General features: G+C 31.2%; 1 protein-coding gene across 1 annotated transcript; it reads right to left on the reverse strand.

The window, feature by feature from the left end:
• Positions 1-3,816: 3,816 nt before the first annotated feature.
• LOC149557286 (pathogenesis-related protein 1-like) lies at positions 3,817-4,299 on the reverse strand. Its single transcript, XM_089785959.1, has one exon. It carries the CDS (start codon positions 4,297-4,299, stop codon positions 3,817-3,819), a length of 483 nt encoding a protein of 160 aa, XP_089642085.1.
• Between the last annotated feature and the right edge of the window lie 11,256 nt (positions 4,300-15,555).

Below are 15,555 nucleotides of genomic sequence, written 5' to 3' on the forward strand. Positions count from 1 at the left end.
TTAGTCAAAAGAGAATAAAAGTTGAGATCATAAAAAATTTGTGATAACCACATTGGCGATGGATATGCTTGCACTAAGTTTGTAAATTGGATATTTTAAAAAAAACCATTGATATGAAGATACTAGCAATAACCCATTCAATTAGTGGGATCTACAACATTTTTAAGAAAATAACACATTGAGGATGTAGATCAAGATTTTGTGGCATCATATCAGGCTAAATGTCAATAAAAAACACACATCAGAGATATTTATACATTATTCTTATTATAATGGAATAGTATAAGTTTAATAAATATTTGCATAGTGGTTGAACCATAGGTTTTAATGAGGGAATTCACATAGTGATAAATCAACATGAATATTTGAATGGATATAGAAACCAATGTTCACACATGTTTTGGGATTCTAGAGCTAGTTAGATGAAAGATATTTTGTAGATTTCTTGAGATAAAGCAATATTTTTTTTAGGACAATTGTAATGCTTCCACTTTTAAATAAAATATCCTAACTAAATTAATTATCTAATTGTTAATCGTGTTTGAATATTATCATAAGAACTTATTTAATAATTGATTTACAATTAAGTTAATGAGTCATGCTAATAAGATAAAAATAGATGATATGTACCTACTTTTAACTCTTCGGAAAACTTTCTACAACTCTCTATAAGGTCATGATTTTTACTTTATGAGAATCACTCCTCAACCTATTCTTCCTATGATGCAAATTCAGGAGTGTTGTGGTTGATGAAAAATCTGATGTAATCATTTTATCATCTTAAAACATAATTTCCTACTTCTTGGTAATTCATTGATGTTGATGGCCCATGCTTTATGTTAATGATTCATCCAATATTTGCAATAATATTACTTATGGATGGATTATCTATGATTGGATCCATCACCATTTTTGAATTGAAGCAACAACCAACATTTTTTAATGAAGTTTTTGGAATTGTATGGGCAAAGCATACTATATAGGGGAAATCCTTAATCACCAAACATATACCCATTGTTGTATAGGTGACCCCTATCTACCATAAGGTGAAGATAATTACCATATTTTTACTTACCCATACAAGTTGAACATTATGATTGGAGCCAAATAGTGTTTAGTGCCAAAGGGAGGGAAAAAGGTGTTGAGGGGATTTTTCCTCAAATGTTTTTGTCATCAAGTATTCTACCTTTTGTATATCCCCTCATGTACATTCATCAAAAGTATTTTTACTTATGTATATTTCCCTTGAATTCTTTTCATCATCTACTTCCAATTGGATTCATTGCCTCTAGGTATTTCCCATATAATTTTTTTCCTTGAGTGACTTGTCATTGGGTGAATTCTATTATATTGTACATTTAGTTCTTGTGATTACAAGGTTAAATCGAAGGGTGGCATGTGTTTTTGTATTATATGCTAAGGTATGAACATTGTATAATGAAAATTTACACCAAGGTGTGATTTACAATATTATGTACATACATATATCTAAAATTACATATATACATGCTATATATAGTATAACTACACACCCACACATGTATGTATATGCATAGACACATCCTTACATGTATGCCTATATGTATGTGTGCATGCACACATAGATACATATATGCCCCTTTCCCCATAGGATTTTATATTCAAAACTATATTTTTTTGTTAGAGCTTTATGCAAAAACTTATCTTCATCTTGATCTCACCCTATAAAAAATATAAAGTGAGCTTCTTACTAATAAAAGACTAAATTCTTGATGAAAGGTTGTTTCTCTTGGATGCATCTTGCATAATGAACTATCATTTTCTTGTTGAGTTTGGTTGCATGAATTTTATTGTGTTTTGAATTGCATGTCTATAGAAAGTCAAAAAAAAAAATCCCCAACTAGTCATCAACACCTCTTAGACATACTTTCACTAACAAAAAAATATTTTTAAAAAAAAATTATTTTAAAGTTTAATTATTGATTATATTATAAACAATAATTGATTATTAGTTATAATATTTAATATAAGCAACACATATTCAACATTATGAGTTTAAACACCAATTCAAACTAACTTGCCACCACCACCACTACCACTACCACTACTACTAGGCCTTGTTTATGCAAGGACCAAAATGCACTTTAATTAATTAATTTTAAAATTACATATAACAGCTTTATGTATTTTAATTTAAAATAAATTGGTTATATAGGTGCATTTGGCCCCTCCATACCCAAAACCCTACTACCACTACTAAATAACTATAAAATGATATAATTATTCTGATATATAGTATAAATACAATTAGTAGAAATTTATTCCTAGAATCAATATTATTAATTTATTTGACTTCAACAGAGAGAAACTGAATAGTATATTAGTCAATCAATTTATTATCTCCATTACTCATTGAGCTCACATTGGTAAAAGAACTTATATTTGCGATACAACATAGTGATTAGTCTTTTCTATATTTAGACTAACATTTTTTAAAAGAATACAATATTTATGAAACTATTTTATTAATCCATCTATCTATTTATGCATTTAAATGTAGCCTTCAAATGAAGAGCTGTGAGAAAGTAAACAATTAATGTGACCATTGACAATCTCTCTCCTGAGGTCCGATGTGCACAACCATACATAGTAGCATAGTGTGATTGCTATTTAAAACGTTAGAAAACAGTGAGAATGTGAGAAGACTTCAAGATTGTCAAACTTTATTCACAAAAGTTATCAAAATAGTCTTAACCAAATTCTATGAGACTTAATAAAGTATAAAAAGAACTCTAGACTTATTCCAATTTTCGAAATAGAAGTTAGTGAGATCATTTTTATTGGTGGGTCTTAAACTTCTCGTTCTAAGGAGAATATTAAACTTGCCAAAAATAAGTCTATATTGACTATTTAACAGTTTTAATCTGCAAATAAAACAAACCTCAGTATATAATGCTTAAATATTAAATTTTTAAATAAGTGTCTTTCAAAATCATCCTGAAATTTCTCTCAACAGAAGAAAAGGGAAAGAGGCAACCATAACTCTTTGTTCCAACCTCTTTTGGAAATGTCTGCATATGCAGTTCATGGAGATGCTTCTGCAACATGCAGGCCTCGACAACGTCATCCTCTGAATCGAATGTAATAAATGTAAAATCACATAACGACATCATCTATTCATATTTTCAAACTCTTCAAAATACTTGCTGAACTCATCTTCTGCTAATACGACTGGCTCTGACTTTATGGCTTCCTCAAGTCAGTTATTGTCCAGCATCTCAATAACAGTCCTGCCCCTTTAATGCTCACTCGGACGTCTATTCATCTACCGAATCATTTTGCGTATATTTATTTATACAGTCACATATAGTCTCTAAATATACAGTCATGAGAAACTGAACAATCAGTATGAACATTGAACTTCACATCCCAACAGAAGACCGAAAACAATGAAGAGCACCTGTCAAACTGAATAAATCAGCCTTGGATATGATACGACGAATATTATTGAGATCGAGTACATTCATCCTGATCGAGAACCAACTGAACAAGCACCGGTGTAAATGCAAGTGGATTCTGTGGAACATCTTATTATAAGAATCCATTTTGTTTGGTTATTGAAATTTTCACTTCAAAGAAAACACTAAAATAAGAAATGCATGTTTAGAGTTAAAAGAAGATGGACAAACATAGTCAAGCAAAACTCAACGCCTTGTATTATTTTCAGCTTATACAAATTCTGGACACAGATAAGGCTCTTTGGAAGTAATCAGCCTATTGTGACATATTATTCAAAGAGACAAAAATCACAGCGATGCACGATTTAATGAGAGATTACTACCAGGGCTTCTCGCCGATGACATTCCCAGGTGGGTCGTAACTGCAGATAATGAAAGTATTTCCATTATTACATATATCACGAGCACAGCCAACCTTGTGAGTATTTCTCCACATCACTTGAGTATAATGTCCGCACTGTTTCCCCGCAGCGCATGAATTGGAATTATAATCATAAAATGGCTTCTCCTCATTAACCCACGCATTTACTGCATCTGGGGGAGTGAATCCGGAATCAGTTCCAATGAAAAGGTTTTCTCCATACGGACCGCCAGAGTGCTGTAGAGCGCAGTCCCCTTTGCGTTGATCCGCATAGTTTTGTGCGTAGACAGCGACAGTGCCATCCCAGGTCAGAGGTTCGACTCCCTGTTGAGCCCTCGCAGCGTTGTGAGGGTTCAGAAACTTGTCTTGGAAGTTCTGCCCTGAGCAAACTTGCAGGAAACACACAACCAAAGCAGGCCACATCAAAGATGATCTCTTCATCGTCACTAACAGATAATCTTATTTTGGAAAATATCCTAATCTTCTCTCCAATACTTCAACCAATGCTGCTGCTATTTATAGCTGATTGTAGACAAGGAATGGATTAGCTTGGGATATCATTTGTATGAAAAGCCTTGAGAAGCTACATACTAGTCGCTAAGTTTTTGTATAAAATCAATACTTTTAGTAAGTTGTCTAGATTTATTATTTATTATTTTAACTTTAAAAAGCATTCGAAAATTAAATCTCAATGGATTTTTAAAAATCTCTTTCAACTTTAAGTATTTCTTTTAGGATATATGATTCCTTTAAAAAAATAGAAAATGCACGATTTTGATCATTTTATTATATTTTATCTAAAAATAATAATAATCTTTGTTTTTCTAATTCAAGCAATAGTAATTTGAAACAGTTGTTGAATTGATAATAATATAAAACTAGTTTATATATATTATATTTATATAAAATAAGTCGAGAGATATCCTTTGAGTCTAAGAGGGTGGGTAAATGATCCGAGACTCTTCATCTGTCTCATTTTTACTTCCATTTCCTCTCTGCAATTTTCACGATTTTAATTATAATTATATTTAGTCTATTTCTATTTTATTTTCTCACATGTAAATAACTGTTGATTTTTTTTCAAAAAAAAAAAAGTTTACATTGAAAATTGCTGCCATCGTAGAAAGCCTCTCAGCTTAACTAGTTTTATTTCATTATATTATTTGGAAATTTTATTTCTATTTATATTAAAATAAAGATATTTGTTGTCTAGATTTTTTTTTAAATAAAAAAATACTATGTTATTTCTATTTTATTATTTTAAAATTTTACAAAATAGTGTGTTTTATTTAAAAATCAGATATTACATTCAGAATAATTCTAAAATACTAATTTAGAAACATACTATTATGTATGATAGTAAATTTATACTAGATTTTATTTTTAAAATTGAAATATAATTGTTTAGAAACTTATTTTTAAAATAAAATATAAAACATTTAAATTATATTCGTATAAATAAGATAAAAAATTATGTAGTTTATGATTTATTATTTCAAATTCTTTTAACAAAGATATAAAACCATTTTTTTCATTAACATAAAAGTTCTTTAAATCTTTAAAAATTATAGCACTTTAATTTTGAAAAGATATCATTATAAATGATAATAAATTTATATTTTTCATTTCTATTTAATTTATTATGAAATCTTAGATTAAGGTAGAAATAGGTTTTACATGGACTTAGAGCTCACAAAGTATCATATTATAAAATATAAACAGTGAAGTATAGAATAAGAACTATCTTGGAGAAACAAAAGAGCCTACAAAACGTCAAGGAAACCATCATGTAGAATGGGTATAAAACCAAAACAAAAAGGACATACAAGTAGAAAAGAAGAAAGAACCCAAACCTTAAACTCCTTAAGAGTCTTAGCAACCTTGATAACCCTTACGTATCTTGACAATTCTTCTAAGCCATGGAAGTTGTCTTTCTACTAAGCTTTCCTCCCATTCTTTTCCTAGGACTTGTATACAAGAAATGTGGGCCTTGCTCTTTGCACAAACTTCAACATGATCATTATATGTGAAATGATCACTGAATGAACATTACGTTGTTCACTTGAAACAATTCGGCAAACCGACCTGTCGCCTCCTAACTAGATAGATTATGCCATTGCCCTTAGAATGAGAAGCTATCAACCATACCTCTAGTATGAAGGATTTCATTAAGCTATATGAGAATGTAGATTAAATCTATATGAAATGCATGTTAAGGTAAGAAATAAAAGAGCATATTATTCGAAATGAATGTATGTTAACATTAATATGAGATAGTAATGCTAGAAAGTGAAAAGGTAAGAGTGCAATAGTAATGGATAGATATTTCAACATAAGTTCAATGCAAAATTCATCAAACATTTTTTAATGAGGAATTGAAGGCTCCTTAAATAGAATCTTGGAATCCATCGATGGTCAAGATCAATTAGAATTAATTATTGAGATTATAGATGAGACTCAGTTAAAATGGAAAATCCTCGTGCAGGTCAAGTTGACTGATTCAGATCATGGAGAGTTAACTGAATTTGTTCTGAGTGTGAGAAAAAGTTAACTAAGTTAATTCCATTTTGAGTTCTAGTTCATTTAGAATTTCCATTTATGAACTAAAAATAAGATTTTGGAGAAGACATTCAATTTAATAAAATAGAACATGACCTCACAAATGCATAATCCTAATTAATTGAGAAATTAAACTCAATAATTAAAATAAATAAATTATCTTATTAAATTTAATAATTTAATTCCTTTGTACATTAGCTAAAGAAGTAATTTTAATTTAATTATAATATGAATGCTTGTAATTAAATTAAACTTAATCAATAAATTTAATGTAGCTAATTTGAGTCAATACTTGGGAATTAAATAAAGAGTGTGATTATTGCAAATTAGGGTTTTTTGCATTTGACACTTAGGTCAACTAGCGATAACCAGAATCAAATTTGTCTAGTAAAATAGGACTTAAAAATCATTAAATAGACTAGAATTTGTTTAGCATGGCAATGTGCCAATTTTGGGGTATTACATTTTCCCCTCTTTGAATGAATGTGTGAGCAACATGTTCGATTCAAAGAAATTAAAAGTATGAAGCATAGATCAAGAAATGAGATTGGCTCTAAAATTGATGACACAGAGACCAATTAATAAGATTTTTAAGGTCATCTCTAGAATGATGCTTAACCTTAAGGTATCTAGATCGAACACCTAGATATCAAGATTGATAAGCTTTTTAAGGTTATCTCTAGAACAAAGCTTAACCTTGGGGGATCTAGATAGAACACCTAGATACCAAAGTTGATAAGCTTATCTCCAAAATAAAGCTTAACCTTAGAGGATCTAGATAGAACACCTAGATAAAAAATTTGATAAGCATTTTATGGTTATCTCCCAAATGAAGCTTAACCTTAGGGGATATAGATAGAACACCTACATACAAAATTGACAAGCTTCTTAAGGTTATCTCCAAAATGAAGCTTAACCTTAAGGGATTTAGATAGAACACCTAAATATTGACATTGATAGAACAAAGATTGTCAAACTTCATAGAATTATTCTTAGAACGAGACTTAATTCTTAGGATTTGGGGTTAGACTATCCTAATACCTACCAATTGAATAGTGATTGAAAGAAAGAGCCTAGAATTATCCCTAGAACAAGGCTTAATTCTTAGCAAGAGTTAGGATTATCTCGAGAACAAAGCTTAATCCTCAAAAAGAATTGGAATCATCTCTAGAATGGAGCTTAATCCCCCAAAGTCTAGATAGAACACCTTATTATTGGTCCATGAGAAAGATAACAAGATCTATCATGTGTCGTAGAATCATCCCTAGAATGTGGCTTGATCCACAAGAGTTAGGGTTAGACTATCTTGATACTTGTCCATCAAACTCTAACAAGAATTGTTACAAGATTGATGAGCTAATCAAAAGATAAGATAAATGACATAGATGCAAGATAGAGGGGAAAAAATTCCTTGAGTGATGAGGACATAAGGTTTAGATTGAGTTGAAACTAGTTATTGAAAGATTCAATAATGTAATCATCCTACCCCCTCAGAAGTTAAATTGAAAGATGACATACAAAAATAGTGATGTAGATTAGTAAACTGAAAGATACTAAAGCAAGATAAGATTTAGAAGATTATAGCACAAATTCGAAGATGATGAAGAAAATTTGGAGTAGATTCAGAGTGATTTCGAGGCCCAAAAGACCAAGTTTGACCAAAGTTTGACCTAAGTTGACTTGAGTTGAATTTTTTGAGTAATTTTGAAAATTTTGAAAAATATATGATTTGAAAATAATCCAAGATTCATAAAGTATCAAAAAAATATACTGCACAAGCATTCAATCACATCGGTCCCAAAATTATAAAATGTGATTTTAAGCTCTTTAAGTGTGGTTTCAAATTTAAAGAAAATAGGTTTAGAGTATCCAAATTAGCTAGGGGGTGATTTTCATGCCAATCAGAGAACTTTGAAAAATTAGGTCAAAATCTATATAAGGGCCCAAAGGGTCATTTTCAATTCATTTGTACTTTTGTCTTTTTCAATACATTTACAAATGATCCTGCTTTCAATATGATTACTACATGCATAGCTTACTACAATTTTCTTCTACAATCTCTCCCCCTTTGACATCAATGACAAAGGTTAAATTGTAAAAAACTATTAAAAAGTGATGTCTATATGCTTTCTCCCATGTGTCCTTTGCTTCTTTAGTAGTAGTGAGCATTGCACATAAGGCATATAATTTAATATCAACTACATTAAGAAAAGAGTAGGTGAAATTGGAATAAGTATCCTTTACTTTGACACATTCTTACAACTGTCTCTCAGTGGTTGATATCTTCAAAGAAATAGCCTCTAAATTTTTATAGTCTTCTTAGAACTTTCTCTTTTTCAAGTTGTATTTTCCTGATGTCTGTGTAAACACTAGCAAGTTATCCTTAAAACTCATCAACTTTGCAAGAGGGTTGCTATATCCAACTAGTTAGAGCTTCCATCTCACTTTGCTTCCCTTGAATCTTACTATCCAAATCTTTGGTCAACTTATGAGATAAAGTACATTTGATCCATAGTATCTTGCCAACTTGTTGACATCTTTAGAATTCCTTCAAGTCACAACAAATCATTCTAAATGTTTTAACATTTTGTGCTAAAAAGAATGTAAAATCTTGTGAAATTTGAGCCTTAGACTTAGTAATATTCAAAAAAAATTTAAACTCATCATCAAATGACTTTACAACTACTTGAGCTCTTTGTTCAGGTTTTGCTTCTTTATGTTTGGGTATAAGGGCATTGTATAATCTATCAGCCAATTAACTTGTTCAAAGATGAGATCAAGTTAGATTGATTGTTCTCATCACCTGTAAGGTTAGCAAGAGACATAGGAGTGAATGAGCTAGATGCTTTCACCTCATCTTCCTCTTGTTTCTTCTCTGCTACCTTCTTTGATTCTCTCTTCCTCTTCCTTCTCCTCTCATTCTTTTCTTTCTTTTTCTTCCTTTTTTGATCATAATCATCACCTATAAGGTTACCAAGAGATGTAGGAGTGGATGAGCTAGATGCTTTCACCTCATCTTCCTCTTGTTTCTTCTCTGCTACCTTCTTTGATTTTCTCGCTTCTTCTTCCTTCTACTCTCATTCTTTTATTTCTTTTTCTTCCTTTTTTGCTTCTTTCTTTTCTTCTTCCAATTTCTTTTCTTTTCCTTTTTTTCTCTTTTTTTCTTCTTCTTTCTACTTTTTCTCCTCTTCATGCAATTTTAGCTTGGTTTCTTCAATCTTCTTCTTTTCTTCTTCTAACTATCTTTTCTCTTCTTCAATCAATCTCAATTGATCTTGAATATCTTTGGAATGGGGCTTAGGCTGATTAAAGATTTCAAAAGGATTCTCATCAATGTTAATAGTAACATTGGTTTGATAAATTTTCATGGTCTCACAACTTACTCACACTTCTGAAGGTTTCTCTAGAGTGGTAGGAGTTGCCTCTGCCTAAATCATCATTTTATTGATAGTTGCAATAGTTTCACTTCTAATTATATTCTTATCATTGCCCCTAAATAGAATTGACCTCATTTTGTTTTGTAGATCGAGTGCTAGTTTACCCATTAATTTATTTATTTCCTCTTCATCTTTAGTCTTCCACATAGTTCTCATAATCAATTTTTAAAGTTCCACACCTTCTTCCAAAACTTGTGTCTTCTTTGCTATAAGTTTGTCATAGACTTTTTGATTGACAAAACCTTTAATGTCTTTGAATTTCAAATTGTTAATAATCATATATCTCACAGTAGAGATATCAATCTTTTCTTTCTCAATATCGTTGTACAAATCATAGAACATGTTATTTGCAAAAAGTTACCTTCATTAAAAATGGCTATGTTAATTTTCTCTATCTTTAGTTTCCAGGGTTGCCTTGTTTTACTTGTTGGCTGCTTAGAAACAATAACCTTCTCTAGTTTTTTGTCTTCTTATTCCTCTTCTTCATCATCATCACTAAAATCTTTAATTGTCAACAATGTTTTCTTTATTTTCTTTGGTCCAGTAGCTTGCTGCTTAACTGTCTTGGACTTCCTTTTTGATCAGCTAGGTTGCTCAGCTGATACAACAACATATGGGATGCCCTATTTTGTAGGAGTTTTTGCAATGGATATATCAAATGCTTGGCCAACTAACAGAGGTATTACATATATCACACCTTGTTCACTAGTTTGTTTCAGTCCAAAGATCATTTGTCTAACTGTATGTGATTCTTCTTTTGACATACCAACCTCAAATAGTGCTTTCTTCATTATAATTGTGACCTTCTTATGAGACACTTTCTCTAATGATGCCTGGTAGGATGATTGAGTTATCTCCTCATATGTTCCAAATTTGTATGATGCTTGATCTATTTTGAATTTCAACATTAAATTATTGTAACCAATAGCTACATCATTACTTAAGTCATAACCTAAGGGATAAAAAATGTTCCCCTTGGTTCTACTACTTCAATATAAGTTAGGTGTGTATCCACCATAAAACATATATCATTTCTAAATCTATCAACAATTGTAGGTGCAATGTTTCATCTCATTCTAAAATGTCCTCATGATTAAATTACCACTATCCAAGAATTTCTCTGCAAGCTTCCTTCTGCATATATTTTTTATCTTATCCATAGTTCATCTTTTATTTCTCATAATCTCTATAACTAATAAAAATGGAAATCTCTTAAGTACATGAAAGAAAATATGATTAACTAGAGACAAAAATCTGAATACACCATTCTTAGTTCTCTTAATCTTTTCCAAATTCTTAAGGAGTTGTACTCTCAAAATCTCACTCAAATTCACTTGCTCCTTCTCAATGCAAATTTTATAAGCTACATAAATAAAACTTGCTGACAACTAGTCACTCTTAGAACATGTACAAATAGAATATGTAATGATTTTGCTCAAGAATCTCACATCATGTTTTTTCATAGTGTTGATCACCATTACCTTACCATTATAAACTACCTTAGTGTTAAGTTCCACCTTCTTCTTAACTAGTTTCTTGCCAATGGGTACACTGCCTTGTTTTCTAAGACCAATAGCCTCATGAATAAGACTGACTAAGATGTCAACTACATCTTCCCCCATCCAAATCTTTTCATTATGAATTCTACTTAATATAATTTGAGTCCACTCTTTGGTATCAATTTCGTGGTAAAAGTAATATCTAACTAATTCTAAATCCTTCAAATGCTCATATCTAGAATTTATAGTCATATCATGATTGAAAACAATTTCCATATCTTTGTCCATAAATTCTCCTCCAAAAATTTTTAATTTACTAGAGAAATAACTTCTTACATCTTCCAAATATAGTACATTGTTCAGAGTAATAGATAAAACCAAATTAGGGTTTTCCTCTAAGGGTTTCATAGGAATAACCTTCAATTTGGGTTCCTCAACATTCTGAACATTCTAAACTACTAATGTGTCCTTGATTACACCAAATAGAATTTTATCAAAGAATTTCTTTGTGAAAATGATAAAATACTTGTTTCTAAAGTAGGATTTTTCTCAATATCATTTGACAAATCACTTTTGAGTGCTCTAAGCTTTTGAGATAATCATAGTGTGGAAATCATCAAGTTCACACTCCATTTATTTAGCTATAACTTGCATTAATTGTGTACTTTGCCAAATCAAAAAAAAAAAAAAAATTCACTTAGAAATCAAATATCTTCTTAAGATCATATGCTTAATCTTCAGATGCTATATGAGGTCAATCATAGCTTCCTTTCATCATGAAAATGCTTCACAAAACTTTTCTCCATGAAATTTTCTATGCAAACATAGATTTCATCTTTTGTCACAGAATATACTTTCTCTACTATAATATTAACTCTTATTTCCTTCATAACTTGTTTCGATAAGCTCCAAATTGAAAGAAAGCTTAGCTATAATCTCGACTCTTCTAGATACATCTTGTCTCAACCTCACTACTCATAGCTCAATCTCTAAATGAAGTTTCAAATTCTAGTGCTATGAATAAGCTTAATTCAACTTGGTTGAATCAAACTCAATTCGTGACTTCAATCTTCCTATCTCTGCATCATCTAACCTTTCCTTAGAAATATTTAATCCCTTTATAAATGCCTCATCAATTTCTTCTTGAAGTTCTCTAACTACATTTGTTTGATCTTCATTGTCTTTCTAAGTTTTGGAGTTACTTTTATGATTCCTTCTATCATTTTTCAGGTTTCTTCCATTGTTGCTTTTGTTCCTAAAGTTTTTTTCATGATTCCTTCTATCACTTCCAAAATTTATTTCATTTTTTCTTATGTCCATTCTACAATATTTTTTTGTATGTCCATAGTTGTTTTAGGTTAAGGTAAAAATAGGTTTTGAAGTGACCCAAAATCCTTAATGGAAAAACAAAAGATACTCAAATAGGCACAACCACGTTTTACAACGACCCAAAACTCAGAGTATGAAAGTTATAAATCCATGTTTTACAGCGACATGAAACCACCAAAAAGGACCAGTAAATGAAACTAGGTTTTACAAGGACCTAGAACCTAGAGTGTAAATAGAAGGAACACAACTAGTTAAGAAACCCAAACTAGAGACCAGCTACTAGAACCATCACCAGCAGCTATTGCAACTCCTTGATCATTTTCACCACCTCCTTTCCCACCTTTGTAGCATTTTGGATATTGTTAGTAGCAGATCCCCTAGTTGCCTCATCTGCCTTCTTCCTTGAACTATGTCTTGTTCTTTTGCTTGGCCCACAAAGAGACATGATTTCCTCATTATTTTTCTTGCCTAAGCTAGCAAGAGCCACACAGATGCTTGAAGTGACCTATTCCATCCTAATACCACTCTCTCTAATAAAAACATGGAGCTTATGTTCATATTCCTTTAACTTTTTTGGGATACTGCCAACCTAAACTTCCAACTAAATGATCTTAGTCTAGTTAGTTTCCTAGTCCTACTACATTTTTCCCTTTCTTTTTTTAAGATTCATTAACTCATTGTACATCCAGGAATCACCTTGGAGAGAGGAGTCTACCTTGAGCTTGGTAGTGGGAAGGAAAAAAAGGGTTGCACCCTTTCTAGTTGAGTCATCCTTCTCCTTCCTCGTATCTTCATCCATACTTGTAGCTCTCTTACTAGTGAGGTCATCCTTCTCCTTCCTTGTGTCTTCCTCCAAAATTTCCTCCCTAGCTTTCTGGGGTTGCTCACTCTAGTTTTTATCCTCTTCTCCAACATTTTTTGACCCTATATTTTTTTCATAACTTATCTCAGCCTCATCCTTTCCAAGCTCATCTTTGTTACCAAGGTAATCCTCTAGGATTGAACTAATGTCCCTCATATCCATATTCTTCTCATTCTCCACATTTATTTCATCATTTTTGTCTGAATTCTCAAACTCGGTAATTTTCTCAACATTTTTTTGAGTTGTGCCCTGCTTTAGACACTTTTTTCTCACACTTACCCCTTAATATCCCTTACTCTTCCTTGAATATGTTTCACTAATAGTACCTCTCTTTTTCTTAGAGGACGAGGAAGATACAATGGCCTTACTCTTACAGAAATTCTCAATTAAAAGAATTAGCCCTTTATGTAAAACTAGACAAGAATCTTTTTTCCTATGGGCTTGAAGGCTATGAAGAAAGGGGAACCTTAGATAAAATGGAAAGGAGATCCTATCCTTATACTGAAAATGATTTAGAAACACAAAATGAAATTTATGAAATCTTTTTTCCCTACCATCTAAAATGAAGTACTCATGGATGCAAGAGAGAACATCCCACCAAATAACTTTTATTTGACTTAGCTCATAAAATTCACTAATTTTCTCCAAATTCCTTTTCTCCTCTTCTATCTTTGGAAATTTCTTGAATGCAACATTAGAGATACTAGATTTCCTTGCTAAACTTTATGCCCTCCTTAGGAAGCCTTATGTCTTGAGCAATAAAATCTTCAGTCAAGTGAACCGTAACACCATGCAGGGTAACCCTATCTTTGAACCAATTTTTAAAGAAGGCGTTCATGATGTGTGGTTTTTAGCCATGGAGGCACTCTAGGTAAGTAGTGACATTAACCTTCTCTAGAATATGCCAAACAAAGGCTTTTCCCTTCCATTGTTTACAGTTCTTCATTTCTTGTTCTCTCGATTCCCTACCCATTTTAAAAATATTTGTTTATCTATGAAAATCCAAAATAGAGTAGATTAGAAGATGTAAAGGTTTGATAAAATCAAAGGTGCTCATTAAAACAACCAAGGCACTCATTAAAACACTTATGTACCAAGAAGAGATAATAATCACTTTTAGGTACTTCCTAGGGAATATACCACTATCCTCCATAACCCCACTTCCACTTATCATATGTCCATAGTTGTTTCATAACTATCATATTGGGGTTCTACTTCTGGGATTGTATTAATCAATAGGTGTTTGAAAATTCTAGGCTATGTGTCAAAATTTGTTACACTTATAACACATTATCTTCTTTCTTTCATCAAAAGGTCTTCTTTCTCTTGATGTCCTCTCATTAGATCTTCTTCTATCTGTAGGGTTGATTTTTCCAAAAATTCTATTAGTTCTTTTATTATTATCATAGTTAGGCTTCTTATAATCAATTTCTGTATGACCCATACCATGACAATTACAACAACAAAAATTTGTAACAAGATTAAATGACTTATTTGTACAATTTATTTTCATATGACCTATCTCATTACATGAAAAACACTTACCTCTAAATTTATACGTGGTTTCCTTAGGAGATTCTACTTTCTTAGGTTTATCCTATTTCTTAGTTTTCTTCTTTGGTCCAACTTCTTTAGATTTATCTGAAGATTGACTAGATTCAAAGTTATCATCAGATTTTATCTTTTTCTTTTAGATCTAATCAACTTTTAAGATTCTTTGTAGACATGTTAAATAGGTAACCAAGATCAATCTTATCATAGGTAGGTCTTTGTATTAACATTAATTCATCAAGATTTTCTCTACTAGAATAAGGAGTTTCAAGTTGTAGCTTGTACTGAGTTAGTTCACTTTTCACAATAGTTTTGTACTTATGAAGTTCTTCATGATCTTCTGTTAATGTTTCACATTTAGATGCCCTCTTTGCTAGATTTTGTCTAAGATCTAAATTTTTAGTCTTCAAATCATATTCAACTTTGCTAGGATCATTCTTCAAACTGAATTTTAGATTGG

This window comes from Cupressus sempervirens, chromosome 5 (assembly GCF_028749045.1).
Source record: "Cupressus sempervirens isolate cs-2001-9-10 chromosome 5, ASM2874904v1, whole genome shotgun sequence".
Taxonomy (NCBI): Eukaryota; Viridiplantae; Streptophyta; class Pinopsida; order Cupressales; family Cupressaceae; genus Cupressus; species Cupressus sempervirens.